The sequence below is a fragment of the Laccaria bicolor genome, genomic scaffold (genome assembly GCF_000143565.1).
Source record: "Laccaria bicolor S238N-H82 LACBIscaffold_8 genomic scaffold, whole genome shotgun sequence".
Taxonomy (NCBI): Eukaryota; Fungi; Basidiomycota; class Agaricomycetes; order Agaricales; family Hydnangiaceae; genus Laccaria; species Laccaria bicolor.
In genome coordinates this window covers 474,999-502,565 of record NW_001889879.1, presented here as the reverse complement: position 1 = coordinate 502,565, position 27,567 = coordinate 474,999, and the positions used below count along the sequence as shown (strand labels likewise).

Below are 27,567 nucleotides of genomic sequence, written 5' to 3'. Positions count from 1 at the left end.
CTCAAGGCGTCGACGAACATTGTGGCCTTGTAATCGCATCTTTACTCGTCCCCACTCCAGCCTGCAGACAACCTCGTGCACCAAGGTGTTACATGTCATTTTCGGGCACACCACTAGGTCAAGGCAGACGTCTCGATCACAACACTTTTCTTGGTAAACAACCTTCCGGGCCCACAAGCCCACATCACATCATTCCCACCTCCTACGCTTACGGGTCCGTTTTATCTTCTTATCTTCTTTCAACTTGTACTTCATGTTACGATCTAGAGCACCAACTCTCGCCTCCCGATCCCCAACCAAACCCACATCACCCGTACGCGATCGTCGCTTCCACGACGACGACGACGACGAAGAAAACGAAAACGAACCAGCACTAGCACGCTTCGCACGTCAAAAACAGCGCGAGCACGCTTCCATCAACAATCTCTCTTCACGCCCCGGTGGCCCAAAGACTTTCACCTCCCCACCCAAACCAGAAAAGTGGAGCGTAAAGGACACCTCTGTCAACATCGCAACCGCTTTCACACAGGCCGCCAACGATATGCTGCCTGCACATACCACACCAAACACATCATGGGCCTCGTCCTCGTCCTCGTCCCGGACTGTCGTCCCACGAAGCACGTCAGTAGAGTACGAGTCACAGGTACAATCAACTACCTCTCGTCGCCTTGCTGCACCAAATAGCAAGCTCGGCTCGCGCCCTCCAAATTCAAACTCGAATCCCTCGAGAAAACCGCTCTCAAAGGCTGATTCCTCGCTACACGTGCCCGACTCTGAAGATGAGCGGCCGAACGCGAACGGTCGCGGGAAGAGCCCAATGGAACAAGTTGCTGGCGCTGCGAATCGTGCTCTGCAAACTGCCACTTTCTATCTAACTGCCCGTTCCAAAGAACCACAAGATACCTCGGGAGCTGCGAACAACCAAAATGGCAATGACTCGAGCTACGACTACGGTGCCGAGGAAAGCATCTATCAAGCTTCCCAAGGGAAACGGACTTCCAATGCAGCCCATAAACGGAACCGGATATCTGTAGATAATAAGGCTTGGAAGCCCTCCGCGTCGGATTTCGAGTCTGACGAGGAGTACTCGGATGATGGCAAGAAAGGAAGGGGCGCGAAGAAGAAAGGTCCACATGGAGGTCCATTGACAAACCTGCCTAGTATCGGCCCCAGTAAAGGCAGAAAAAAGAAGACCAAAGGAACTAAAGGAAGTAAAGGAAACATTGCAGGTGGTGAACATGAGAACGAGAGCGATGGCGAAACACAAACCGACATTGTGAGTTGGTCCCAGATATCATCAGATAAAACCTTCATCCTCACTTTTTTCTTCTTTTCTAGCAATCACAGTCCGCGCAACTACGGTCATCAGCGCAACCTTCACGGCCCTCCATCCCCAGATCCATACCACCAGAAAACTATGATCCAGAAGATACCTCAGTGGACGTCGAACAGGGCCTCCACTCAATACCAGAGATTGACGACATTGATCTACCACCGGAAGACCTCAGTGCTCAGCAACGAGCACGCTCAATGGAGCCGAAACCCAAGCGGAGAACCTCCCGTTCACGTACCCCCGCCCGCGAACGGGCTCGCTTCTCAATAGGCGGCGCTCTTGGCTCTATCGTGAACCTAACGTTCAAAGGATCCATGAGCATAGTCACTCTTTTCCTCCATCTCCTAAGCAACGTTCTTTTCCTCCTTGGTCGGGTCTTTGGCACCATGTTCGACATTGTTTTTAACCGCCCGTATCTTTGGGTAAAGTCGTCGAGAGCTAAAGGGTTGGCTACGTTTGCGAAATACGTTTTTTTGGCGGCTACGTTGGTTTCTGCGTGGTTCGTCCTTCGAAGTCCTACTGCCCTTTCGTACATCCCCAAACTATCATTCCCGTCGTCGTCTTCTACACGTTCTTCGCCAGTGTACACCGCCCCGGAGGTACCAGCTGCCAATATCATGGAACTTGCAGAACGCCTGCTACGCATTGAGAATGCGCTGTCGGGTCTATCAGTGGACAGCGAGCGGGCGAAAGCAAAGGCGGACGATGGTGTTCGTGGGTATCATGATCTTATGGGCCGGCTTGGTGTGCTTGAGACGAGGTTGGGCGCGGAGAGTAGGAAGATTGTGGAAGCTGAGACGAGGGCGCGAGATGCGGCTGGGAGGGGGTTGAGTGGGGTTAAGCAGGATGTGGAGGTGCTTCAGGCGCAGATTGTGGCGCAGCAGAAGCTTTTGGAGAAGGAGAGGGAGGAGAAGGAGAAGGGACAAGGACACAAGCAAGGACATACGAGTGATGAGGAGGCCCGTGTGAAGTTGAAGGCTTTGGAGGAGAGGGTTGGCTTCGTGGAGGGCGGTGTTAGGGATGCGTTGGAGTTGGGTACGAAGGCTTCAAGCGCCGCTGCTGCTGCTGCTACGGCAGGGAATAATAAAGCCCCAGCAGCTGCCATCCCAGGAACGGAATGGTGGAATAAGCGCGTCAAGTCTGGGTTGCAGATCAAATCGTCGGATGGGACGGATGTCACGGCGCTCATTGCCGACCTCGTCGATACGGCGACGTCCATCCGAAGTAAGGACACCATTGCCAAACCGGATTATGCGCTCCATTCTGGTGGGGCGAGGATCATACCCTCGCTTACGACTCCGACGTTTGAGATTCGGCCTTCTACGCTTCGTGGACAGGTTGTTGGGCTCTTGACGGGGAACGGGTACGCGATTGGACGACCGCCTATAACGGCTTTGCATCATGAAGTGAACAATGGGCATTGTTGGCCTTTTGCGGGGAGTGAAGGGCAGTTGGGTGTGGCGCTTGCTGCGCCGACGTATGTTGAGGAAGTGTCTGTTGATCATGTTGCGAAGGAGCTGGCGTTTGATATGAGGAGTGCCCCGAGGGAGATGGAGGTGTGGGGTATGGTTGAGGGGAAGGATAATGTTGCGCGTGTTAAAGAGTGGAAGGAACACTCTGGGGGCCAGGAGATTCTAAACGCCATTGGGTACCCGACGACGTTGCCAAGGGAGCCGGAGTATATTCGCCTGGCGAATTTTACTTATGATGTTGCGAGTACGAGGGGTGTGCAGACGTTCCCTGTTGATGAGGATGTTAGGAGGCTTGGTGTTGATTTTGGGATTGTGGTGTTGAGGGTGTTGAGTAATTGGGGACAGGGGGAGTTTACGTGTTTGTATCGGTTTAGGGTGCATGGGCAGAGGATGGTGGATGGGCCGCCGCCGATGAATTTGGGGGAGGATGCCTCCCCGTAATGAAGGATGAAGACGCTCCTGGGCACCCCCCTCCCCCAACCGATGAATTTGGGTGAGCCGGTAGTGAACGGTGAAGACGCTCCTGCCCACCCAAACCCCACCACCCCTTCTAATTTAACGACTTTCCTTCCTTTTTTCTTTCGGTTTGATTGATTTGATTTAAACGACCTCACTCCCCTCCCTCCCTTCTTTTCTTTTTATCATCTCGCTTATTCGACAGTGCTATGTGTCCACTGCTAGTAATGTACATGTACGTGCAATCTCATTCCACTCATGATTCCCACTCCCCACCATCGTCCACCATCCATCGTACTTGCTTTCCTACCCGTTGCTGCTACCTTCATTGCGACACATACTACAGCTGGTGCCTCACACACTCCCTCTCTACCGTTTTTTTGTTTGGTATACTGATACGTAGATAAATAGTAATTCCTCTGCAATCCAGTCTCAATCTCAATTGAACAGGACACTTAGACTGAGGAGCTCTAGGAATCAATTTTTAGCGTCACCTTTATGCACGGCTACGCGCTAGCTTCGTGATCCCCTTCCTATGTTGCCTGGCAAAGTTTCAAACCTTTCGAGGTCTTAGCACTCCTCTTATTCACGGTCATCCACGATTTCAGTCAGAGTGCCAGATGAACATCACGTTCAACTCAAACTCGCCGGTGAATGGGAAGGAAAGATGATGGTTCTTGATATTGATGCTGTTAACGTTGTTATAGGAGGTATGAGAGATGGATTGGTTTAGAATGCGGTGGTACTGCTCCATTCGTCTGGAGGTACAGTAAGTATTAAAGTAATTCTTGAGTAATTCGCGTTGGCAATGGGAGCCTGAGCTATTTCAAATTTACGTCACGTGGACCAAAAAAACCTCCCTTCGACGATGACCACCCACAAAACGAGCAAAAAGCGTCCAGCGTCCAGCCAAGCCGGACCCAATGTCAAAAAACCCAACCTTGAAAAATCATCCAGCGATAAAAAGCGCAGTCGGCCAGTAACTGCCTCAGCACAACCGGCGAGCACATCGGATTCTGAACCTGACGATCTCGAGGACGTTGAAAACACTGGAGGTGATGATGAAGGTGATTGGATAGACGAGGACGATGAAATGGATGTTGATAATAATGGTGATGCACCCACGTTGAACTCAACGGCTCCAAAAGACCCAAACGGTGCGTCCTCTAGGTGAATTCCCCTTGCGACTTACTTTAATATTGCTGCCAGCCGCTCGGGAGTCACATAAAGCTCAAAAGATTGTACAAGAACAAAGACGTGCCGCTAAACCCCACTCTACGCTTCTCGTCGAAGCCAAGCGTGTATGGTCCCTTGCTCGCCAAAAAACGATACCCACAGCCGAACGCCAAAAACATGTCAAAAATCTGATGGATGTGATTCGCGGTAAGGTCAAAGATATTGTGTTCAAGCATGATGCGAGTCGGATCGTGCAGACTGTCGTGAAGTATGGGGGACAGAAGGAGAGGGATGAGATTGCAGCAGAGTTGAAGGGAAAATATAAAGATCTTGTGCAAAACAAATACTCAAAGGTACGCAAAATCTTTTTTTTTATGCATGAATTATTGTTATTGAACAGCTGCATAGTTCCTTGTGACGAAGCTGATTCGCCTCTGCCCCTCCCATCGCACTTCAATCCTCCTAGAGTTCCAAACCCACGTTCTTCGTCTCCTCCTGCATCGAGAAGCTACCTCCGTTCTAGCGGACGCTTTTGAGCTCTACGCCAATGCCTACGAACGCACTATACTCCTGCGGGACTTTTATGGAAAAGAAGCTAATCTGTTCAGCTTCACAACTGGGAGTGCGGAAGACAAGGAACGGGCGAAGAAAGGGCTCAGTGGGATTCTTGAGGGCGTTGATAATGAGAGACGGCGGAGAACGTTGAATGCTCTCAAGGATAACCTGGTCACGATGTAGCTGCCTTGGTTTTTTTTTTCTTTTTCGAATATTTGCTGATGGTGGACGATAGACTCAATAACCCGGATAAGGGTGCTGTAACGCATGCGGTTGTCCATAGGGCGTTGTGGGAGTATATATCCGCGGTTAACACGATACAGGACGAGACTGAACGGGAAAAACTTGCACGAGAGATATTTGAGAGGTGTGGGTTCTCGTTCGTTTTCTGCTCATGCTTTATTGATGATACATTTTTAGCTGCCAGGAAGTTCTAGCTGAGATGGTGCACACCAGGGACGGAAGCCGCGTCGTCCGCGAGTTTTTAGCGCAAGGAACCGCGAAGGTACGCGTTATTTCATCCAATCTTGATTGTTCTTCCAAAACCCTTCAGGACCGCAAACAAATTCTCAAAGTCCTCAAGCCGCACATCGAGCGGATGTGTCTAGACGATGAGGCGCAACTGGTGTTATTCACCGCTTTAGACGTCACAGAGTAAGCCCTACCTTTTCCAGTGAATGCCCGCTGACCTCTCCCGCCCTCAAAGTGACACTAAGCTCCTCTCAAAATCACTCATCTCCGAAATGACCACCCCCGCTCAAAAGCTGTACGCCTCCCCTCAAGGCCGGCGATCTTTGTTATACCTCCTCCTTCCGCGGACGAGGCGGCACTTTACTCCTGCGCAAATTGCTTCGCTGGCTGAAACGGACGAGGCACGCGCACGGACGAGCAAGAAGGAGCCGCAGAGCAGGGAGAGTGAGGTGCGCAAGTTTGCTAGCGAGGCGCTTATCACGTGGGTGCAGGAGAACGGCGCGAGTTTGGTGAGAGAGCCAAGTGGGACGTTGGTAGTGGTTGATATCATGCTTTTTGCTGAAGGCGGCGAGTCTCTTTTTTTTTTTTTTCAAGGTTTGATAGACACACCTAATGATGTTTCTTCTCCGTGCAGATAAAACAGCAGCAATGAAAACGCTGCTAGCGGTTATCTCAAGTCCGTATCCCTCCACAGACTCCAGCACCCCACATCCAATCGATCTACCGCACACCTCACGACTGTACAAGACCCTTCTGCAAGGCGGGCACTTTAACCGTGCCACCGGAACCATCGATACCTCTCAGACTCACTGGGACTCTGAAGCCTTTGCCAGATCCTTTGTAGCGAACGTGGGGAGGGATGTGGTGGTGTCAATGTGCACGAAGGGGGCGGGGGACGGCGCCTTTGTGATTAGTGCGCTGTGTGAGGCGTTGGTGAGGGGAGGAGAGGGTTGTGCGGAGGAGAGGAAGAGGATCAAGGAGTGGTTTGGGGGCAAAGCGGTTAAGGAAATCGAGGCAGGGGAGGCAAAGGGGAAGAAGATTCTTGTTGAGAACCTTGCATTGCTTTAAGCTGACTTATTGGTTAACCTTAATCTCTCGTAGATGTAGATGGATGTCCTTTTTGTATCAATGCAATTAGGCCTCAAGGCTATGATTCAAAAACAACAAGAGGTAACAAATCACGGAGACAACAGCAAGTAGAGAGTAGAAGATATCATGTACCACGGCAGCCACCTACCCAAGTTGATTCAGTGTATTTGTTAACACCCGCGTATCATCGTCTTTGGTGATCTTCAGGTCTTCACTGACCCTACCCGCAAGCAACTCTGCATTGAGCCTCCATGTCGGATAACATGCCTCTCCTTCTTTACCTCCCCAATCAAAGTCGAGCAACATTACAGATTGACCTTCGCAGGCGATGTTAGGACTCCGCAAGTCACCATGGCAGAGACCCTGATCATGAAATTTTTTCATGAGGGCCCGAAGCTGACCCTCCCAAAGCTGTCGGTGAGTTGGCAGCAGTGGGCTCTGAGTGATCAGCGTGGCAGACTCCACATATCTCATAGCTACTGCACACCACCCACCAGGAAGTCGCTCGAAAGCATAAATGGCTGGGGCATGACCTAACCTGGCGCAAAAATCGTGCAACTCGATCGAATACTTTCGAGCAAACTTGATGACGACACGTTGCTTGTTGGGACCTGGCGTCTCTGCGACATACAAAAGGCGGTTGGGCAGCCTGTCGGGAAAGAAACTTTGGATCTCAAAGCTAAAGTATTGGTCAGATGGGGGGTAGCTGCGCAGTCTGGTGACTGCAGGAAAATGGCGGGCAGGAGTAGGAATTATGGCAGCCGGGTTCCTCGAATTCATCGTGGCATCCTGGATGATACAGGCTTGCAGCACAGATGAGGCCACAAAGGCAGAATAGAGACAAGTGCGATCCTGACCATCCGAAGCTGACGCAATGCAGGAGAAAGTTGGAGTTAGGGGAATAATCCGAAAACGATGGTCTATGGCGATGATTCCATAGAATGTGATATCACATCCTACAAAATCAGAATAAAGATAAAATGCAGAGATATCCAACTTACCAACGATCGTCAAGCCAAGGCAAGGTACCCTCCATCCTTCATAGATTTGTTGGTTCACTCTTGAATTTAAACGCGCAACGTAGCCTGTAAGTTCAACTGTGGGGAGTGAATTAATCCCGGCAATCGAATTTTTGAACTCTACACCCATGGTCCCTGCGCCATGAAGCGCAAGATTGTGACCGTTGGATCTGATAGAACCGATGGCAGCGGCGGAAATCGGAGGAATGGGAGTGGCTCTGCGTGCGGCAAAAATCTCGTTAAGGCAGTTTAGGCCTACATCCCTCCGCTCATCTTCATGGCCAAAGTATCCTGTCATTTTGTTTGCAAAATCGTCCACTGCATCCCGCAACTTCCGAGTATCAACATCAGCGAGCCCAGGCACATCGTCATGACCGGCCATAACATCCAAAAAGTGACCAAATCCGTCATAAAGAAGTGGGATAGGCGGGATGTCAGCATCGGGATGTGGTCGGTCATCCAGGATCTTCTCCGATGGGTCATTTTGAAGATTCAGATATGACGATGGTTTGCCTGCATCTGAGGGAGCCATCGTGGCCAGTCTAGTTCGCTTCAAGCGATCGTGAACGCCTTCGGCCGGTTCGCCAGGCTTGCGTTTGCCTGGACCTGGAAGAAATGGAATTTGAGCAGAGGGGAAGTTAGATGTCCGAGTCGCCCGCCCGCGCAAACACGATGACAGAGGCACAGCACCGGAAGATCGGGAAGAGGTTACGGGCGATCGAAGAGTGGGAAGAAATCCGCGAGGATAAATGAATATGAAGTGAAGGAAGACAAATCAGCACGCTCATTGTCCTAAGTACTCACCAACGAACGGAGTCTGTACGACAACATGGACGTAGCCTTGATCAGGATTAGGAAAGGTGTCCGACATAATGTCCGATTCCAGGAGATAATCGTCTTCTACCAACTGATATTTGCTGAGTTCATTTTTAAGGTTTTTCGTTATTTTAATGGAAAACTTGTAGGGAGTAAGTTATTATAGGGCATGGAATAGACAACGCCGAAAAAAATTGCTAACCTTGTAGATGGTAAGTTGAACTGCGTCAAGTCCAGCAAGTGCATGAGAATTCTTCTTCATAACTTCCTCTTTGAGGTCGTCCACTGTGTCTTCGTGTGCGACGTCGACAGAAAAAGGGCGTTCGCTCTTTCCGAGGATCCAGCAAAATAATTTCATCGTCGTAGAGTCCTTCGTGACTGTGTCAGTTAGTCGAAGACAGAGACGGTGACTCGGATCCGTGGCGTGGGAAGCGCGGGAAGGCCTTGCTCGCCGCTTTTGAAATGGTGCCAGAAACACGATCTCGCAAACGCTGCGACTTGCGAGAGTCGTCCATAGTTAAGATGATGTTGAAAGGGCAAAAGGGAAGAAAGAACGGAGTCGAATTTCGTACGCACTTATTATATACAGAAGCATTCAGAATTCGGTACGCCAAAAAAGCGAAGAAACGTCCAAGAATTCTGACTAAGCAAACACAGAAAACACTATAAAGGAAGTCGAAGACTCGGACACCAAATGTCGCGTTTGTCCCGAGGAGACCACAGTAAGTTTGGGATCTGGAATGTCCGAAAAAATGTTCGGCGGGCATGTTCGTCAGCTATTTCCATAACGCCCATCGTCACCTCAATAATCTTTTTTTTTTCTCTCAAGATTTACATGCATTGAGCACTAGTACTACATAAGGCGCACGGGAAGCATAAGGCTTCCCTTAGGTGTAATGGGTCTTCACTTGAGTGAATATTAAAGTCTGTTGTGTAGCTGTATATATATGGTCAATCTATGGAGATTATGCATGGAGAGATGGAAGCGCCCATGGCATGCGAAGACACGGTTTGTCTCCAGAATTCCAACGCTGAAGATGGTTTATTTCCATTCTCTGATCTCCTTCACTTGTTCCCCAATGTTGTCATACTAACTCTCCACTTTCCGTTGTCATCGAGAAACCCTTGGTTGGAGGTACTGGAAACCGTACCAGCTCTCAACTTGCTTAGAATGGAGGGCCCTGGAAAAGAAACCATTCTTTGTTTGATGGATGTGCTCAGCTTGGAGGGTGGCCGTGGTCCTCTGCCAGTGTGCCATTCGCTGGAAGCGGTTTTAGTCTACTGTAAGTATTTACCACGGGCAACAAACCTTGAAGGAGGCTAGCCGAGTCATCGTTCACGAGCGGCCGATGCCCTGCGTTCCATGCCAATTCATTTTCTCCCTACTTTGAGTAGCTACCAGCATACACGTTGCATTCGATAGTATATGATTGGATCAATGATTGTACTTATGTGAGCCGATTTAACGGGATCTCCCGGATCGCAACCGCTTTAGGAAGGTGCACGTGACCACGTGACCTGGCGCGTCGCGTCTTTCTCCCTCCGTTCCTCCTCCCCCGCCGCTTCGTCCCACCGCTTCGTCCCCTCCCGAAATTTCGCTTCTGCTTGACCATTATGTATTTACTGTATGTAAAAATGCAATTTTTTCCCTAGTCATGGCCTTCCCCCGAGCAAACAAGCAGCCTCGTCCCGAATGGATCTCGCGGCGCGTCCTTGATTAGGGCCTGGGCGCCGTCAATCTTTTTATAAAAATACAAAATTGGCAGAGTGTCTCTGATGCACCTGCTGCTACATGTTTATCACTTTTTTCGCTCTTCAGGGGGAAATTTGGATGGTGGTTTGCTGCAAGGGACTGAAAATAAGTCAGATAAGCACACATAAGTCACCATAAGTACTTATGTGCAATGGATTTAGGTTAAATCGAGTTCAATTTAGTGGATTTAAGGACCCGTGATGCCAACCAGCTCAATTTAAGATGCATTTCCATGAGCTGGCCTATCCCTGCACCCGATTTAAGGGTTTTTCGGCTCAGGGACCTAACCCTCTGCTATATCACATTGGCCGTATGTTTGTGCTGCCCTGGTGCTGCCTTGAATTCATGAAATGCACATGATATTGCAGATAATAATATCTACATGACAGGTAGTATACTGGGGGGGGAAAAGAGAACTTCAAAACTAAACCCAGCCTTCCATTTCCCAAGATTGATGTGAGCACGCCACAACATACGTGTGAGAGTGCAGGACTCATGCAGAAGGAGGAGGACCGCACGGAGAGGTTGGAGTGCGAGGCGGGAATGGCGCGTGGTGGGATGGTGAGGTAGTTTTGGGTGTTGGTTTTTGAAGGGGCGGCAATGTGGGTGCCAGTTGCGACGACGGAAGGGGACAGCTGGAGATGGGTGTAGCAAACTGGTTGCTTGTGAGAGACTTGCCTGTGTTGGGACGGACTGGGTCTGTGGGTTCGGATGGGCTCCAAATACCACATCAGGGTGTTGGTTGTGGCATGGCTGAGTCGGGACAATGTCACTGAGAGGCGACGTCGTGATGAACTTGAATGGCGACTGTTGATGGGAGGGATGTGGGGAGGGATGGATGGGGAGTGTGAGAGTCGGTAACGGTCGCCCTAGTGGTGATAAAGTGTCGTGCGCGTGTGCGTGCGCCGTGCAGTCAATCTAAATCATTGAAAGGATATAATATTGGTATCAGTGTATGCATTGTATCATTGAATTTCAAGACGTACCTTGTAGATCCCCCGCTTCACGGGCCTTCTCTCATGTTCCAGCTAATCCCCACTGCTGGATGTATGTTGTGTTCCCATTCCAACGCGTGTTTTTGTTTGCAGTTCGCATGCTCGAGCGCACAAACGAAATGGCCTCTTGAAGGCGAGGACGTGATGGGAGCCGAGCTCCACGTGGCGTAGCGTTGAGCGCGTCACCTGGAGGGGGTTGGCCGCAGCAAAGAGGGGGTTGAGCGATGGAGGCAAGAGAGGCAAGGGATGGAAGTCAGGGTAGGTGAGCTAGAAGAAGATGATTTCTCACGGAAAACGGAATCCGCTGATGGGCGCAATTTATCGAATTTAACATTCAGTCCCTTAAATCGAGTGAAATAATTGTACTTATTTATTATGGCAACAGGGATCAGCCAGCTTCAAAATCACGGCTAACACCGAAATTTGTACACTGCCGATTGATATGCCGAAGTTAATTATTGTATATGTTAACATAATATTGTTTAAAATCATCACATATTTCCTATTTGTCCGATCCAACGCGCCAATTCATCCTACAGCCTACAACGCGCGCCTCTCATCTCTCATCTCTCACTGCCATTCTGTCTTCCAGCAAGAAGATTCGTGTTGTGTCGCGTCACGCCATATACCTCCGCTAACCACTCTTCACGTCGCAGCAGGTCTAATTGTGTTCTCACTCCACTCACCAAAAAGGTCTCCAAGAAGCTTTTCATGAAACTTACCGACGATGTGGCACTACTCTTCTAACCGATTCTCAAATTTTAACAAACAGGTGATTAAATCTTTATATTGGATTTTTTCGTGTTGTTAATCGTAGGAATTTATATCAGTGACCTTGGCCATATTTTTGCAAAAGGGAATGTTCCTGCCACACTTCAGTCTTTTGATACTGAGCACGTTTGCAACCGCTTCTGCACATGATTTGCTTAGCCCACCAATTATGAAGATTGTGAGGTTGCTACATAGGTCCAGTCCATCGAACGTGAACTATGCTTCCTCCCGAAACACTAGTTAGCATCTGAATTCAACTTCAATTCCCCATTTTCACAATGTTACCAACTATCATTCAACTATTTGTTTACGCTACATAACTACTCTACCAAACTCTCCTATGTATGAACACCAATAGTAATCATAATGTGACTAGTTAAATAGAACTATACAATGCAGGAGAGGGCCGTGACTGAGGAGGATACTGGTGAATTGTTGAGACCACTGTCTGTGGTGCGCACACGACGTCGAGCACTGTCACTGTGGTTTGTTTCGCGTGTTCTGTGTACGTTACTGAGTCACAAATGACCTAAGTGCAGAGGGTTAGAAATGGACGGGCGACAAAGTATCAACACACTTTTCATAGAAAATCTTCAGGATACCACAGGTCTCCTCATAGATAAGACCAAAACATGCTTCACACCTCCACAACGAGCGAGACAATGATTAGCAGGCCTCATGATACCTATGCGACTGGTGAGTGTATGAGAGGACGGCAGTGGCAGAAAACATACCCTTAATGTTATCGCGAAGAATCTTACAGTGACACTCAGTGAAAGTTGACTCTTGCTCTGAGACCCACCTGAGAGCCCACTCCGCCTCGCACTTGACGCAAGGAGTTATCCCAGTCGCATCGAAGAGATACTCATGCTGGCCTGGGTCCATCCTTGAAAAGCAACATGCCTCGGCTGCTTAAACTTAAGTCGATAAGCCTTTCAATGGCGATAGCGTTAGAGGCAGTGAAAAAAGCGGGGACATGGGAGCTGAAGTGATGTTCGTTGTCATTCATGTGGCAGTCGCGGAGATCCTTCAAAATCTTGTTGATGAGTCGAGTGAGAACCCAATTAGACCTGCTGCGACGTGACGCGTGAAGAGTGGTCAGTGGAGGTATATGGAACGACGTGACGTCACGCAAACCTTCTTGTTGGGAGACAGAATGGCAGTGAGCTCTGAGAGATGAGAGGCGCGCGTTGTAAGGCTGTAGGATGAATTGGCGTGTTGGATCTGACAAATACGAAATATTTGATGATTTTAAACAATATTATGTTACATATACAATAATTAATTTCGGCATATCAATCGGCAGTGTACAAATATCGGTGTTAGCCGTGATTTTGAAGCTGGCTGATCCCTGTTGCCATAATTTATAATCTAAACTTCATGTTTTGCAGGTCAAATTAATATCTAGAAATGTAGCTCGTTTTTGAAAACCCTGGATCGACGGCTGGGTAAGAGGCTGAGCATACTTAGTGTTACTCTGAATATCCCCTACTTACCACGATGTCTCGAGTTGAGCTCGCCAAAATCTCTTCCTTGACGTTCTATAAGGGCGAATATACGGCTGCTCGCCGTACCCCTGCAATCCCACAACTTGTATGTCAGGGAAAGCCATGCAAACTCTTCCAACCAGAAGCCGTTCGATGCGTCAATCTTGGAGGGGCCGGCGTAGATGTTGATTGGAAAGTGGGTACCACATCCTTTGAGGCTAATAGATACTTATGGGCCATTGACAGTGCGAAGCCGACCTACCAGAAGCTCTCAGATTCGGAAAAGTTGAAGTCTCTTGTGAGGGATGGTCAAAACCTGGGGATCCATATGTGTTGAAAGGTGTGTCGTTTTTTGTCCATTCATGGTTAAATGACCTCAAAGTCATTGTAGGTTCATGTTCGTTGAATTACCGGCTTGTTCAAGTCCCAGATTCCCTTCTCAAGACAGACTCACCAATATTCGGTTCAAATCCATTCAAAAGTATGCCATTCATTGATATAAACGCTCTCTCCAATAGAATCTCACTGATCGCCTTCTGCAGCATACGATATCTCAACTATAGTTTTCTCCATCCTTTGGGTCTCCATCCTCGTATTCATCCTTAATAGCATGATTCAGTCGTGCCTTCGACGCGACCCCACCCGCGCTCCCAGGACCACCACCAACTCCGCCCCAAGACCAGGCGGGGGAGGATCAGGTTGGTTCCCTGGTGCCCATCCAGATGATTACTCTCCTCCACCTCCCTACTCCAAGAACCCAAGCCAGGGTTCCAACGCCTGGGGAAATTGGAGGCCTGGGTTCTGGACTGGTGCGGCTGCAGGTGGTTTGGCAAACCATCTTTGGAATTCTGCAACGAATCGGCAACCTGCCGCTGCTGGGGCTGCGTATGATTGGGAACGAGACCGAATGGCCGCGCCGATCAGGCCAGGGCCTTCGTCATTCTTTGGCGCCAGACGAGCGCCGTCATCTGGCTATGATGATAATCGCGGTGAAGGTAGTTCCAACCTCGGAGCGACGAGAAGGAGTACAGGGCTTGGTGGTTCGAGTGTACGATAAGGTAAGTAATTTTGAGCGTGTCCCATACGACAATTCACACTTTCATCTCTAGGAATATGGCCTCAATTGAAGTATTCAGGTATCAACGCGGATGATGTATCATATCAATTTATTTTGAATCCAGCTTGATTAATTGCATTAGCTTCTCAACTGCATACCAACAAGTCAGTTCTGGTTGATCCGAGACTTTACACAACGAAACACGAAAAGCGCGGCTGAACAAGACATGGGTAAACATCGGTATTGCACCATCAGAGCTTTAACATTTCGCGAAGGTTCCACTTCTTCACATCAATGATACGATTTTGCATTGTCCTGGTTACTCTCCGGCAAGACTCAAATGTTCCTGCTTATCAGTATATTCTTATAGCTCCCACCAATACGTCCCTGCGCATGAATATCATCCGGCGGCGGTGCCCCATATGTACGTGCGCCCTCCTCTCTCTCTGTATTAATTCTTCTCATGCAATCTCATGCAAGGCGCCCCTTGTTTTGTTGCCATAGATTTTTCAAGTTGCTATGGGTTTAGATGAAATATCAAGACGGTGAGCTACGGAGAGGGTGCTTTGGTCGTATTCGGCATTTTCGACATACCGCCAACACGTGGGGCTATATAAGACCACGCTGGTAGCAGGCATTCCAACAAGCACCCAGGAAATGAAGTTATCAACATCGTTCGTATCTCTTGCTGTCCTGGTGACCTTGAGCACACCGGCTGTTTCTGTCGCGCTCTGGGGTCAGTGTGGGGTGAGTATAGCCGCTCCACTTTTTTTGTGTTCACTGATTAGATATTATTATCTTAGGGTCAGGGCTACTCTGGCTCCACTCTCTGCGATGCGGGTTCAACCTGCGTTTACCAAAACCCTTGTGCGTCCTCCTTGTTTCTGTAAAAACATAATTAACATTCATTCAAAGATTACTCTCAGTGCCTTGCTTTCTCGGCGGTGGTTGCTAGCACCACCACCAGCACACCAGCAAAGTGTCGTAATAAACCATCGTCGACTACCTCCACGCCGGTATATAGTCCAGCGACGAGCACCGCTGAGGCAGTGACAACCACGACGTCCACAACGTCCACTGCTGAGCCAGTGACAACCACAACGTCCACAACGTCCACCGCTGAGGCAGTGACAACCACGACGTCCACAACGTCCACTGCTGAGCCAGTGCCAACCACGGCGTCCACAACATCCACAACGTCCACAACATCCACAACGTCCACAACGTCCACAACATCCACAACGTCCACAACGTCCACAACGTCCACCGCCTCCCCAGTGACAACCACGACGTCCACAACGTCCACTGCTGAGCCAGTGCCAACCACGACGTCCACAACATCCACAACGTCCACAACGTCTACAACATCCACAACGTCCACTGCGCCTTCGTCTTCGATGTGCCCGGGAACTCTAACCAAGTTCAAATTCTTCGGAGTAAGCGAAGCTGGTGCCGAATTTGGAGGGACTATCCCGGTGGGTCATTTATTTAACTCTGTGGAAGTTTGCCTGTATTCACACGAAACTAGGGAGTTTTGGGCACCAATTATATTTGGCCGACTACCAGGTACGTTTGATCTAGCATTGTTGCTGTGATAACCTGTCAACGACAACAGCTCTATCGATTACTTCATGGGCCAGGGTTTCAACACCTTCCGTATCCCATTTTTGATGGAGCGTATCAGCCCCCCTGCAACTGGTCTTACTGGTCCATTTGACTCCACTTACCTCGGTGGCTTGACGACTGTACGTATTTCTATGGTTAACATGGTCATCAAACAGTGAAAATCTTCGATTTAGCTCGTCAACTACATTACAAGCAAAGGAGGCTACGCCGTCGTTGACCGTAAGGGCACCTCCGACGATTCAAATCTGTAACTCATATCGTTCAACAGCTCATAACTACATGAGATACAATGGCTATGTCATCTCGAGTACCTCAGAGTGCGTTCCATTTTTGGAGTGGTTCGGTCTCAACGTTGACGCTTTTCTTTTGTTAGTTTCCAAACATGTGAGCTAACACGACCCAAAGGGAAGTCTTGATTGCTAAAGTTTTCTAGGGTGGAAGAACTTGGCCGGTCAATTCGTGAGTGCGATCTAGATACTAAAAGTAACCCTGGCTTACGCAGGCAAAATGCAGAAATCCAACTCCCAAGTCATTTTCGGTATGCTACTTCGAGAGTAAATGACCGTATTAGCTCAAAGCTCAAAAGATGTTCAAAATGAACCCCATGATATTGACGCAAGCACCGTCTTCAATCTTGTACTCCCCATTATCTACCTATTCTCTGGCCAATGCTAACATAACATTTTAGAACCAAGCTGCCATAAACGGTATCCGCGCTAGTGGTGCAACTACTCAACTAATTCTTGTCGAAGGTTCGTCGTCCTCTTGTGGCCATGCAACTTATCCTTTTGACAAGAGAATTTGACAGGAACTGGTGAGTGTTGCGAGCACATGTTTATCTAATTCTCACATCGCCACTGTTAATGCAGCGTACACTGGAGCCTGGAGTGAGTTAACTGAAACCCTAAGATGTCAGGGACGTTGGAACGAGCTAATATCGAATCTCCTAGGCTGGACTACATCTGGGAACTCTAACGTCTTCGCTGCTATTCAGGACCCCAACAACAACGTCGCTATCGGTATGCTAACCAATCCAAATATGAATCTAGGTGTTGACCTTTGGGCCAGAAATGCATCAGTACCTCGACGGTGACTCCTCTGGAACATCAGACACTTGCGTTTCACCGACCATCGGAGCTGAACGTCTTGCTGCCGCTACAGCATGGCTCAAGGCAAACAACCTCAAGGGATTCTTGGGTGAAATCGGTGCTGGTTCGAACTCGAACTGTATTTCGGCTGTTTATGGAGCTCTTTGCTCCATGCAGCAAGCAGGTGGCGTTTGGATTGGTATGAGATTTGTAATTTTCGCGTTGTTGCAGAGTCTGATTCTATTACTAGGTGCTTTGTGGTGGGCCGCAGGACCGTGGTGGGGAAATGTAAGTACAGGAGCCCTTGTGGTTCTGATGAGCATTAATTTCGTTTTCCCAGTACTTCCAATCGATTGAACCACCCAATGGTCCTGCTATCTCCTCAATCCTTCCTCAGGCCCTGAAACCCTTCATCTAAGCTGTGCTATGAAGACCATGTGGCGGTGAAAAGAAAAAATCTTTAAGGATGCTCTGTTATCATAACATTTGTCGCATTTATTCCAAATTTATTCGTTCAAATCGCTTCTGGGTATATAGTGTACAACATTCGAAGCTTAAGCATTATGCAGTTGTTGTACCGTTCAAAATAAATGGAAAGGCGGGTATGGCGAAAGCAGGCGAATGACAATCGTAGAATACAAAGCTCTTGATATCACAGAAAAATACACACAAGGGCAAAGATTGAAAAAAGACTAAAATGAGAATGGAAGAGAAAATGTCATGCGACAGATATAAGCTGGTAGAAGAGTCATCTGAATCGCGGGTGATGTGAGTTGGAGCTACTTAGTAACCGCTCTGTGTGCCTCCTACAGCCTGTTGGTTTTGCAGAGTGGACGATGCTGGCGTCATTGGCGGGTGGGGCAAAGAGTGAAACAAGGGGTCGTTGGCTTGTAGTGATAAGACAGCGGGGTAGGCAGGTGAGGGGGAAGCCTGAAGAGGAGAAGATGGCATGTGCCCGTTGATGTGTTGGACACCATTCCGAACCATTGGCCGAGGTCCGTTCATCGATGGGGGGCGCACGGGTACTTGTGCGTGGCCAGCATTGAGAGTAGATCCATTGAGCGCTTGAGCGTCCACCACATTCATGGCCGTCGGCGTCCTCTGTAACGCTGTTCCCATTGACCACTGCATTTGCTTTGCAGGTGATAACTTTGAGTTCATGCTGTTGCCAATAGGCATCTGCACACCCATGTGGTTGCCATTGGGTATCTGCATATAAGTTCGGCCGTTGGCGGGTGTAAAATCCGTTGTCGGCAGGTTAGCAAACGCTGACTTCAATTCTTGAACCTGCTGCAAACTGAGGCTCCTTTGTCCGGTTGCTTGAGTCGTGTTTGCAAGGGCTGCTGCCGCAATGGGCGTCATAGGCGTCAAATGGAATCCATTGGTAGACACCATTTGTTGCTGATTCTGAGACTTCGGACGTGAAGGTGTGTCGCCGTCCAGAGCTGGATTCCCACTGTCTGACTGTTGCAGAGCAACGCTCCCAATTTGAGTCAAATCGGGTTTCACTAGGTCCACGTGTGGCATAGAAATGGCAGGACGGGCCATCCCACTAGTACCGTTGGGGCTTGGTTGATGAGGACTGGGAATGGGAAGAGAATGAGGGGGTGAAATGACGGTTGGTAAGCCATTTGTCTGCAGGTTTGATACAGGGATCACAGAAGGGCGCATTCCGCCATTGGATGAGATGCGCATTTGTGGGATAGAGCTAGGCGGAGGCATCTTTCTGATGTGGTGCTGCATCGATATTGGGGTGCCAACTGGTACCATCGCTAGAGGATGAGTAGGGGACGTCCCAGGTGGACACGCACGCGTGGCTCCTTGCGCATCTCGTCGCATAAACGGCGGCATGCCTAATCTGAACGGCAATATCATCTGTTGACGACCCTCAGCGTTTTGTATGAGCAAAGACGGATCGGTGACGATGTGATGGTGGTGATCGATATCGGAAAATAGGGACATCCTGTACTTCAGATACCTAGAGTATTGATGAGCACAGGCACCATGCAAGAAGTGAGACTGACATACTTTAAGTCATAATCATCGACCAAAACTCTATCCTGCTCATCGGAGCCTTCTGGACCAACAGCTGGCATGTCATCTGCGTCGAACTTCCATTGCTCTTCCAAACGCCTTCTTGCTTCGAGCTCAGCTCCGTCGTCGTCAATGACCATCCCATCATTTGAATTGAAGGGGGAAGGTGGGCGTGCTCTGTAGGTAATTGGCCGGGCAGATAAGTTTCTGCGATCAATATGTACTCTACCGCCGCGGCCGTAACGTATTCGAAGTGCATGACCTCGTCTGGGTTTTTGGCTTTGAGCATCTGAGGCAGGATTAGAGGGCCAAGACGGAGTGTTCGGAGGAGGTATGTATTTGAACAACCGTGAAGCATAAGGAACCTGTGGAGGCTGGTAGGGGTCCTAATTTCAAGTAGATGAGATCAAGTTTTCGCCTTGATAAAAAATACGATAAGTTTACTGACATCGACGCAATCCTCCCACTGATGATCTATGTCTCGTTGTCGGGCAAGGATAGTCTCTATTTGGTGGGAGATCGCAGATAGGCGTTCCTTGGGCTTGATTGATATTTCTGGACGAATTAGAGGGATGCCAAGATCGTTTACTCCAATTTTGAGGCCAGTTACGCGACTAATAAATGATGACATTAGAAGAAAGTCCTGGTTATCGTGATTGACATACGATGCATCAGGTTTCTTCCCTGGTTTTTCCTTGTCAATCAGAAGCTCATCGTCGGCCTTGTCGACAAATGCAGGGAACCTGCGTTTGAGATCGACAAAGGCAAGTCTTTTCTCCCAAACCGCCTGCGCTTGGTGGGCACATTCTCTCTTTCGATTTTCTCGGGTGAGAATAGCCTTTGCCATTTCAAGAGGATAAGAAAGCTCTGCATGTAGCCGAGCGAGCTTGTCAGACGACGTTGCCTGAGAAGCTCGAGTCTTTCGGACAGCCTTTATTTCTCGTCGCCGAAAGCAGATGTATGACTCATTGGCTGTATCCGATTCGTCAGCCTGCGAAAGAACATTAACAGACTTTGCGTGGAATACGGTGGATAACAAACGTTGAGGGTAGGGATTATTCTGTGACCCTCTCGTTCAGTACGACGCTCCTTCCAGTAAGGATAAATAGCGCGTGCTATCCGAAGGAGCGTCGCCGGCGGAGGTATCCACGCGGGTACAATGTAAGTTGCAAAAGTCGCTGATGTCAACGGAGAAGCAAAGGCATCCTGATAATCTGAAAATGCGGGGAACGCCATTCCCACGTCGAAACTCTGAATTAAATAGATTTTTAGACTTTGACAAATGAAGGTGAGGGCTACGAACATGATGTAGAAACTCTGTCCTTTCATGCGTCACCTTCTCGAACAATCCCATGACTAGTTCGAACTCATCCTCCGATATCACTATAGGCAGGGAGGATTCGGGCTCCTTGCCCTTGACCTTTGCACTTCGAGCAGAAGTCCTTGTGGAGGAAGTAGATATTGCGCCTTGAGCGCTGGTGCCCTCACCACGAGCCTCCTCGTTATTCTTATCAAGCCATTCTTTGTCCCGCTCATCAATGTAGTACGTAAAACCGTTCGCGAGACCGTTCGTAATGGCTTCCTCCACAATCTGGGATGTACATACGTAAGTCGTGGGATCCTTCCACCGGGTGGAAGGGTACAGCTCTTCGTAGTTGTCGACGATTCCGGTCGAATCTGGAGTTGGGATAAAAGCAGGCGCTTGGCTCGCTGCAGCACCTCGCGTCGGTCTTGAAGGCCCATGCTGCTGCGTCGCCGACAGAACCTCCTGCAAATGATGTTCCTGATGGAGGGATTTGTCAGCAAATGTGTCATCAATCCGCGGAACACACAGCCACAATATGTGACATATCCGCGCTGAGAGGTGGGACATGCTCACATTGGCGTCCTCAGCATCGACGCCGGCAACCAAATTGGTGAGACGGTGTTTCTCCTCGTCCTCGTCCGGGATGAGCAAGGCATCACCCTCAATGTTGCCAAAGAGGATTTTGAGTCGGCTTTTGTTTGTAATCCGGTTGCGATTTCTGAGGGTCGAGGCGCCCGGAGGATGGTTGCGGGGCATATCATGGAGAAAGACAGAGGGAAAAAAGACTAGGAGGGAAACGATAATAATTTAGTTATGCGGGAAGCTTGAGCTCGTCGTCGATATTGTTGTCGGCACTGAGAGTTCGGATTTGCGCCGAAAAGTGGAATCGGCCCGGTAGATCACCACAAGAGCATTCAAATACGGCACTATTTGGTATGTAAACAACAAGTCAGGGAGTGCAAGAGAGTGCAAGGCGCTCTAGAGGGAGGTTAACGAGCTGCATCGTCTTTGATATCAAGTAAAAAAAAATGGAGAGGTTCAGCGATTTAGAACATCCCCCTGAGACAAGCCTGAAGCATACCTTCGATTATGTAAATACCCAATTTTGAGGCAGACTCTCGATTTCCACTGTCCAACACAAACATAAGTTTCGTTCTCCAGTCCACAAAGAAAAAGAACCCGTCACGAAAAATCATGAGGAGAAGGTGGGGTGCGTACGGCGAACAACGACGCTCGTCGAATAGGAAACGACTACAGGGAATCTCTGGGTTACGTTCCCGTCACCATTTCAATTCCACAGTGAAGGCTGTGACCAGATGCCATTCCAGGGAGAGAAGCCCGAACAGGTTTGATGTATGACCCGACCGGATATAAAATTGAGCTGGAGGCGGAGCAAACCCTGTGCTACGAGGTTTTGAAGGCCAACAACAAAATCTTGTTCGACGTCGCATTTGATGTTTAACTCCAGGTAGTCAAGTTTCCTCACAGCTCCAACAACCCCTGCCCTCGTCCGGATGGCAGTTAATAGCGACTGATGCGAAAAGGAATCGACGACATCGCATTCAAACTCCTCTAGATGAGGAAGCCAACATGGCCCATTTTGACAGTTGTTTGGAGTCATTTTCTCAAAGAAGGAAGTGGTGACAGCTGCAGGTGTCCAGACAACCCAGGAGGTGGCATGGTCAATACCTGTAAAAACAAGCCGCGACAAGTAAGGGGTCTGGTCAAGGCATTTGATGATCCCGGCTGATGAGAACGACCTGCATTCGAGGTCAAGACACTTCAGTTTAGTCCCTAACTTGAAGATATGTGATAGAAAAGCCAGCAGTGAGCCATTAGTACTCGCCAAGCTAGTTCTGAACTTCAGACGTCGAAGAACAGGTAGGGTAAGGTGTGTGAAAAAGTCGGCTGAGTTGGTCACTTCATGGAAGTAAAGTTCCTGAAGGTAGGGGAGGGTCACAACGAGTCTTTTGTCAATGGTGCCACATGGAAGCGATAAGTCACAACTCGTAAGCAGTGAGCACTCTTTCAGTATTCGAAGAGGTTCCGGGCCTTCACGAGAACGATGATGGATGGTAAGATGAGTGAGCTGCAATGTTCCTAATCGTTGTGTAGAAATTAAACCTATGAGGGAAAGTCGATGCAGTGACGGTGGAAAAGACTGGGTCAGCAAAACACTGTGAAAATCCGAAAGGTTGATGATTGTCAGTGACTCTAAGGTGGGAACTTGATCTTGGGACAGTGTTATGATTGATTGAACCAAATCCGTAGAAAACTCAAAGCGCATTCTCTTCCAACGCTTGGAGTGTCGCAAAACCTCTTTGAAGAGAAGCCCTGAATTTAACTGTTCAGTTCCGCTCTTCCCGAAAAAAGAAATTGACAGAGGAAGATTGCTCGATCTCCTGAGCCACTCATGAACAACTCCAGTTCGTTGTTTAGTTTTCGCGGAGAGAATCTCGACGTCGGAGAGATCTGGCACAGGGATGTGGAGGCTTGTCCACATCGCTGGAGTGGTCATAGTTATCTGCCTCCAATCGCTACACACCCGAGACAAAAGAACCGGAGCTTCGTCACAACTCATCGCGCAATTCCTATCCGTCGGGAGACACCACAAAAAAACCTCCCGAATCAGATCGCACGGAAGACGGCGAAAAGGTGACATTAATGCGCGATGGGCTTCGATAGACTTCTTGAGCGCATTTCTCTCCTTGAGTAGATCATTGATTTGCGAGTCGAGACGCGAGAGTTTGGACAGAGGTTCAACCAGAAAAGTTGAAATTTTTTTGATTTCTTCATCGGAGGGGGTATAATTTGTGTTTAAGTGACTCTGGAACGGAGAATCCATTCGGGCGCTAAAAACTCGGAGGTTTTGGACGTGTCAGGAGACTTCACATAAATTCTCACCTAAACGACAGAAATTCGTAAAACGCCGGTGCATCCCTGGGCAATAGCAGGCTTTGCGGTGGAGATGTGTAGAAAGTTGCAGTTCACGTTGTGGACAATCATAACACTCACAAATAGCTATAGCTCGATATTGGTACCGATGGGAATTAATTCCTATACCAAGTCGATTTGGCTGCATCTCTTGCGATCGTATTTCTGGACGCGTTCTACCATTCAAGCTGCATTTCTATGGCTAGCAATGGATCGGATGTCGCAGAACGAGCAGACATACACAAATCTTGCAAGTCCATCGAAACGCTGCTCAACCTGCTCAATGAATATTGTGAAGCAGCAGGAGTGGTAGCTAACCTGCAGAGAAAGCTTGCTAAAGCACTACGGGAAGCAGCAGGGGTCAAAGTCACCAAGTATATTCCTGGTACGCTGGTGTAAATGGCGTGGTTGAAGAAAATGAGTTGACAATAGCACCCTCAGCCAACACTATGAACACCAGTGCAACAATATTCGAGGCACTGTCGGACATTGACGCCAAGTTCGCCAAAATCGCGGACAAGGAGTACGACTCAATCAGTACCGAGGTCAAGAAATGGTTCAAGAAACTCTCTGTAAGCTTTCTCCTTGCTTCTCATTCACCCGCATTGACATCTGTTAGAAAGAGGAGAAAACTCATGACGAGAAGATGGCCGCTGCGAACGCGAAGATAAAGCAAGCCGGCAAGTAAAACCTTTTATCTGCATTGAGTGGCTGAAGGCTCATATGACATGAAGGTCAGGTGTATGAGAAGAAGTCGAAGAAGAAAGCGACAGATGTCACTGAAGAGCATGCCCGTTATATCAACTTGATAAGTACGCTGGGACCAGAAATATCACAGGAGAAATAGTGAGCATCTCTTGATTCTGAGTTTCTTGATATTTACGCGCTATCAGCAACCATGCATTGAATGTTACGCAGGGGCACATGACAACGACGTTTAGCGTTGCTGCCTGCCTTTCGCGCCTCGCAGATGCAGAGTGGCTCAGAGTATGCGAGGGTGTCCGTCGGGTTTCGCCTACCGTCGGACCATTGGGACAGTGGCGAGCTTTGTGCGAAGGAGGCTGGACAGGGCCTGTCCCGCCTCCGCTTGTTCCCGATGAGGTGCAACCCCTACAAGTAGATCCAGAACCTACCGATGTGCGGCAAGTTCAAGAGGAGCAAAGATTGACATCACCATCTTCAAGTTCAGAAGCTAGACCGTCTCGCGAGTCAGTAGAACAAAGTCGTGGTGAATATCGGTCTCCAGAAACAGAAATGCTTCAGCATGACCAGTTGTCCTCCTCACGCGGGGCCATTCATGCTTCGACATCTTCGTATGGCGTAATTAATGCGTCTCATTCGCCTCAGCCTCCCATGTCTCCACCCGATACTTTACGATTGCCCTATGCGGAAGCAAACTCAGGCTCTGTTCGCTCTCTATCCGCGTTCCCCTCACCTCCGACCCACTTTCCACTTCCCCCTCCTCGGCAGCAGCAGCAGCCCTTAAACCTCTCCCACTCTTCTTCATCAAATATTAACTTCCCATCTGTATTGTCAGAGTCTCCCATTTCTGCGAATGAAGTTTTGACTGGACGCTTGGAAGTGGAACAACATTCCTCCAATTCTTCATTGCAGCCGAACCGGAGTGCACAATCTGCTCCTTCCTCTGCACCGTCTTCTCCTGAGGAAAGATTCCGGGGAAGACCAGTGGACACCCCATCTGGAGGAGTAACGCCTGCTAGCTTCCAAGAGGACACCTCAAACCGACCTTCACCAGCACGGGCTGAGGACTCTTTTCAGACGGCAGCCTCATATCAACGGGAGGTTGAGAGGGTTTCTCCTCCCGTTCCACCAGAGAGATCCCCTCCAGTGGGAAATATTTCAACTTCGAGGGGTGACTACTTCAATGAGGGTCGTGAATTTGGCGTCGAAAAGAGATTCGCGCCATCAGACAAGGTGAGGACGGTTGACGGTCAGAAGAAAGTGGAACGGACAGACGGAGGTACCAGCGGTAGCCTTGTTGCTGAAATGCGCAATCGTTATTCAAGTAATGTAAGTTCTTGCTCAACTCAACTTCTCGAATGTCATGTTGATCCTTTGTCGATTTCTAGTCAGGATCAACATCACCACCCCCAAGAAACTTGCCTCGTCCTCCCTTGAGTGTTTCCGATCTAGCTTCTAGATATCAACCTGGAGATGCGCCGATATCCCCTCGAGCTAGAGCAGTTTCCCCACCTGTCTTACGGCAGCTGTCCCTTCCTCCCCCAGAAACCGCTTATCAATCACCAGACCAACCAGACCGCTTTATTAATGGACATCGTACTGGACTTTCGATTTCTGGGTCAAGTCAAACACCAACACCTGAAGACCGTCGACGCCAGCGAATCGATGACCTTGCGAGCCTGGAGCTGGCGGAGAAAGAGCGCGAATTGAGACAAAGAGAATATGATATTGAGATGCGCTCAAGGGAACTGGAGCGAGACCGTGCTCGACTGCTGAGCATCCGAGAGGGTGGTGATGATGGCGAAAGGACCTCACAGTCAGCGCATAACAGCGCACTACGTCCTCGTGAACGTAGGACTTCCTTGCGACAACAGCTTCAGCGTCCGCTTTCTCAGATGGAACTGGAAGCGGTCAATGAACCCGTTCAACCCCTCCGTCCAAGGTCCCAACTCTCTCCGAACCGAGTGCATGCTGCTCCCTCACTATCATCCTCGAACGGGCAAAATTCTCCCCAAGCCACTCAGGAACAACGATATGACCAACGGAGCAGCACAAGCACCATGGACAGCAATACTACCGCATCGACTTCTCAACACGCACCCTACTGCGGCTGCAGCACGTGCTCCATAGCAAAGTACAAAACCTCGACGACTCCAACAACAAATGCTTCGAAACTGAACGAGAAATCCTCCAATAACAGTCTGAAACCCCCTTCAGAAAAACCCAAGAGTAGTTGGATGAGACGACTGAGTATGCCGGTGTCAGTAGGGAACGCGTTCAACCTCGACTCGAAACGGAATATTAGTGGTGGGAACTATGGATTAGGAAGTGGGGTTAGTAACACTATTGATGGAGGTGGAAGGGGTTTGTTCTCTCAGAAGAATACAAGTGCGACGGCGTTGGGGTCGCCTCTGGACGGAGGTTTGGATCGGGTAGAGGAAGATGGGAGGCTTGGTCGTGGAAATGCCGGAGCACTGGGAGGTGGACGGAGGAGTTATGATCTTCATGGACCCAGCAATCGGAGCATGACGAATCTTGGGATGACTGGACGACGATGATGACTTTCTCTTTGGGGTTTTTATACCATATGTAACTATGACCTGTATTTTATGCTCTTTCTGCGGCGATACCCCTCTTCTGTAATAAATAGTAAATATATTATACAACGTGCAGTGCGACATCTCTCAAGAGTCCTTCAAGTTGGACTGTAGTGGATTGCGTTTGTTCAAGGCAGAAACTGATCGATGATCGTTGAATCAATGAATGTCGCAGCAAAATGCCGCCGACACGGGATGATCAACGAAGAAAAAAATGGTTGGTACGTAGTATGCGCTGTATTGTGGAGGGGTGACTGAGGTTGGGTTATGGACGTTGTTTTAGAACGATGGGGTTAAAATGCGATGACAAAACATGTTGATGATGATGCAAGAGAGTTAAAAAGTAAAAAATTGAGAGAAAAAGGCGGGGATAATGTATGTAAATGTGTGGGGTAAAGAAGAAAAGTGTCAAAAAAGATCCGGTGCGTAGAAGACGAAGAAGAACAGGGTGGAAGAGGATGGTGAAAAGGGGTGTACGATGGAAGGGGCATAAGGGAGGTAAGTGGCGTGCATAACTGCAGAGAGCTTCACATTTTTCATGCCTTAGACAGAGACTAGCGAGACCTGGCCTTCCTTCGACAGGAGAGGGCCTGAAGGCGGGATGCCCTGGTCGTCGGGGACCTTCGTGGCGTCGGTAGTCTATGATGGGATGTAAACAGGTATCATCGGGTCAATCTGGTATGTAGGGCTTGGACCTCCAATCATGCACGGTCAAGTGTCGTCAACTACCGTTTAAGATAGGCCCCAAGCAGTAGAAGGTTCAAGGACCAAGTTCATTGAGCTCCTTTGTGCGGATGCCGGCAGCACGCCGTTATCTGGAGGATTATGTA

At 49.0% G+C, this 27,567-nt stretch overlaps 11 protein-coding genes across 11 annotated transcripts; 6 read left to right on the top strand and 5 right to left on the bottom strand.

Moving 5' to 3' along the window:
* Positions 1-92: 92 nt before the first annotated feature.
* On the top strand, positions 93-3,246 carry LACBIDRAFT_317978 (uncharacterized protein; the record flags this gene model as incomplete). Its single annotated transcript, XM_001879397.1, has 3 exons — positions 93-214; positions 268-1,276; positions 1,339-3,246. The coding sequence occupies 3 exons, from the start codon at positions 93-95 to the stop codon at positions 3,244-3,246; spliced, it is 3,039 nt and encodes a 1,012-aa protein (XP_001879432.1).
* A 10-nt stretch (positions 3,247-3,256) lies between these two features.
* LACBIDRAFT_317977 (uncharacterized protein) lies at positions 3,257-3,705 on the top strand. Its single transcript, XM_001879396.1, has one exon. It carries the CDS (start codon positions 3,471-3,473, stop codon positions 3,666-3,668), a length of 198 nt encoding a protein of 65 aa, XP_001879431.1. The 5' UTR covers positions 3,257-3,470; the 3' UTR covers positions 3,669-3,705.
* Positions 3,706-4,129: 424 nt separating this feature from the next.
* Positions 4,130-6,531, top strand: LACBIDRAFT_317976 (uncharacterized protein; the record flags this gene model as incomplete). The annotated part of the gene is made up of 8 exons (XM_001879395.1): positions 4,130-4,418; positions 4,471-4,790; positions 4,846-5,171; positions 5,228-5,359; positions 5,413-5,497; positions 5,546-5,646; positions 5,699-6,030; positions 6,098-6,531. The coding sequence occupies 8 exons, from the start codon at positions 4,130-4,132 to the stop codon at positions 6,529-6,531; spliced, it is 2,019 nt and encodes a 672-aa protein (XP_001879430.1).
* Positions 6,532-6,641: 110 nt separating this feature from the next.
* On the bottom strand, positions 6,642-9,154 carry LACBIDRAFT_293700 (uncharacterized protein; the record flags this gene model as incomplete). The annotated part of the gene is made up of 6 exons (XM_001879154.1): positions 6,642-6,696; positions 6,728-7,508; positions 7,554-8,177; positions 8,376-8,478; positions 8,590-8,878; positions 8,964-9,154. 6 exons carry the CDS (start codon positions 9,152-9,154, stop codon positions 6,642-6,644), a joined length of 2,043 nt encoding a protein of 680 aa, XP_001879189.1.
* Positions 9,155-9,184: 30 nt separating this feature from the next.
* On the bottom strand, positions 9,185-9,744 carry LACBIDRAFT_317974 (uncharacterized protein). The gene is made up of 2 exons (XM_001879153.1): positions 9,697-9,744; positions 9,185-9,648 (listed from the first exon to the last, which is right to left on the bottom strand). Exons 1-2 carry the CDS (start codon positions 9,718-9,720, stop codon positions 9,499-9,501), a joined length of 174 nt encoding a protein of 57 aa, XP_001879188.1. The 5' UTR covers positions 9,721-9,744; the 3' UTR covers positions 9,185-9,498.
* A 690-nt stretch (positions 9,745-10,434) lies between these two features.
* Positions 10,435-11,715, bottom strand: LACBIDRAFT_293699 (uncharacterized protein; the record flags this gene model as incomplete). The annotated part of the gene is made up of 7 exons (XM_001879152.1): positions 10,435-10,518; positions 10,617-10,775; positions 10,867-11,058; positions 11,127-11,151; positions 11,248-11,402; positions 11,425-11,439; positions 11,710-11,715. 7 exons carry the CDS (start codon positions 11,713-11,715, stop codon positions 10,435-10,437), a joined length of 636 nt encoding a protein of 211 aa, XP_001879187.1.
* A 3,392-nt stretch (positions 11,716-15,107) lies between these two features.
* Positions 15,108-17,582, top strand: LACBIDRAFT_319772 (glycoside hydrolase family 5 protein; the record flags this gene model as incomplete). The annotated part of the gene is made up of 16 exons (XM_001879394.1): positions 15,108-15,197; positions 15,254-15,317; positions 15,768-15,925; positions 15,979-16,016; positions 16,066-16,195; positions 16,250-16,295; positions 16,345-16,419; positions 16,510-16,535; positions 16,590-16,614; positions 16,663-16,712; positions 16,765-16,828; positions 16,946-16,963; positions 17,027-17,095; positions 17,145-17,363; positions 17,415-17,452; positions 17,505-17,582. 16 exons carry the CDS (start codon positions 15,108-15,110, stop codon positions 17,580-17,582), a joined length of 1,188 nt encoding a protein of 395 aa, XP_001879429.1.
* Positions 17,583-17,630: 48 nt separating this feature from the next.
* Positions 17,631-17,789, top strand: LACBIDRAFT_317968 (uncharacterized protein; the record flags this gene model as incomplete). Its single annotated transcript, XM_001879393.1, has 1 exon — positions 17,631-17,789. The coding sequence occupies one exon, from the start codon at positions 17,631-17,633 to the stop codon at positions 17,787-17,789; it is 159 nt and encodes a 52-aa protein (XP_001879428.1).
* Positions 17,790-17,806: 17 nt separating this feature from the next.
* LACBIDRAFT_293698 (uncharacterized protein) lies at positions 17,807-21,260 on the bottom strand (the record flags this gene model as incomplete). Its single annotated transcript, XM_001879151.1, has 7 exons — positions 17,807-19,142; positions 19,193-19,584; positions 19,647-19,812; positions 19,864-20,189; positions 20,240-20,449; positions 20,502-20,981; positions 21,078-21,260. 7 exons carry the CDS (start codon positions 21,258-21,260, stop codon positions 17,948-17,950), a joined length of 2,952 nt encoding a protein of 983 aa, XP_001879186.1. The 3' UTR covers positions 17,807-17,947.
* Positions 21,261-22,286: 1,026 nt separating this feature from the next.
* LACBIDRAFT_317966 (uncharacterized protein) lies at positions 22,287-23,349 on the bottom strand (the record flags this gene model as incomplete). The annotated part of the gene is made up of 2 exons (XM_001879150.1): positions 22,287-22,298; positions 22,351-23,349. 2 exons carry the CDS (start codon positions 23,347-23,349, stop codon positions 22,287-22,289), a joined length of 1,011 nt encoding a protein of 336 aa, XP_001879185.1.
* A 287-nt stretch (positions 23,350-23,636) lies between these two features.
* Positions 23,637-27,528, top strand: LACBIDRAFT_293697 (uncharacterized protein; the record flags this gene model as incomplete). Its single annotated transcript, XM_001879392.1, has 5 exons — positions 23,637-23,823; positions 23,871-24,010; positions 24,178-24,284; positions 24,332-25,469; positions 25,529-27,528. 5 exons carry the CDS (start codon positions 23,637-23,639, stop codon positions 26,696-26,698), a joined length of 2,742 nt encoding a protein of 913 aa, XP_001879427.1. The 3' UTR covers positions 26,699-27,528.
* Between the last annotated feature and the right edge of the window lie 39 nt (positions 27,529-27,567).

What these genes read in the sequence shown, in the direction of transcription:
- LACBIDRAFT_317977 (XM_001879396.1), top strand. Translation starts at nt 3,471, where the DNA reads ATGTGTCCACTGCTAGTAATGTACATGTACGTGCAATCTCATTCCACT.
- LACBIDRAFT_317974 (XM_001879153.1), bottom strand. Translation starts at nt 9,720, where the DNA reads ATGACTCGGCTAGCCTCCTTCAAG. An exon ending in CTCGGCTAGCCTCCTTCAAG is followed by an intron (nt 9,649 to 9,696) that starts GTTTGTTGCCCG and finishes AACCGCTTCCAG; the next exon opens with CGAATGGCACACTGGCAGAG.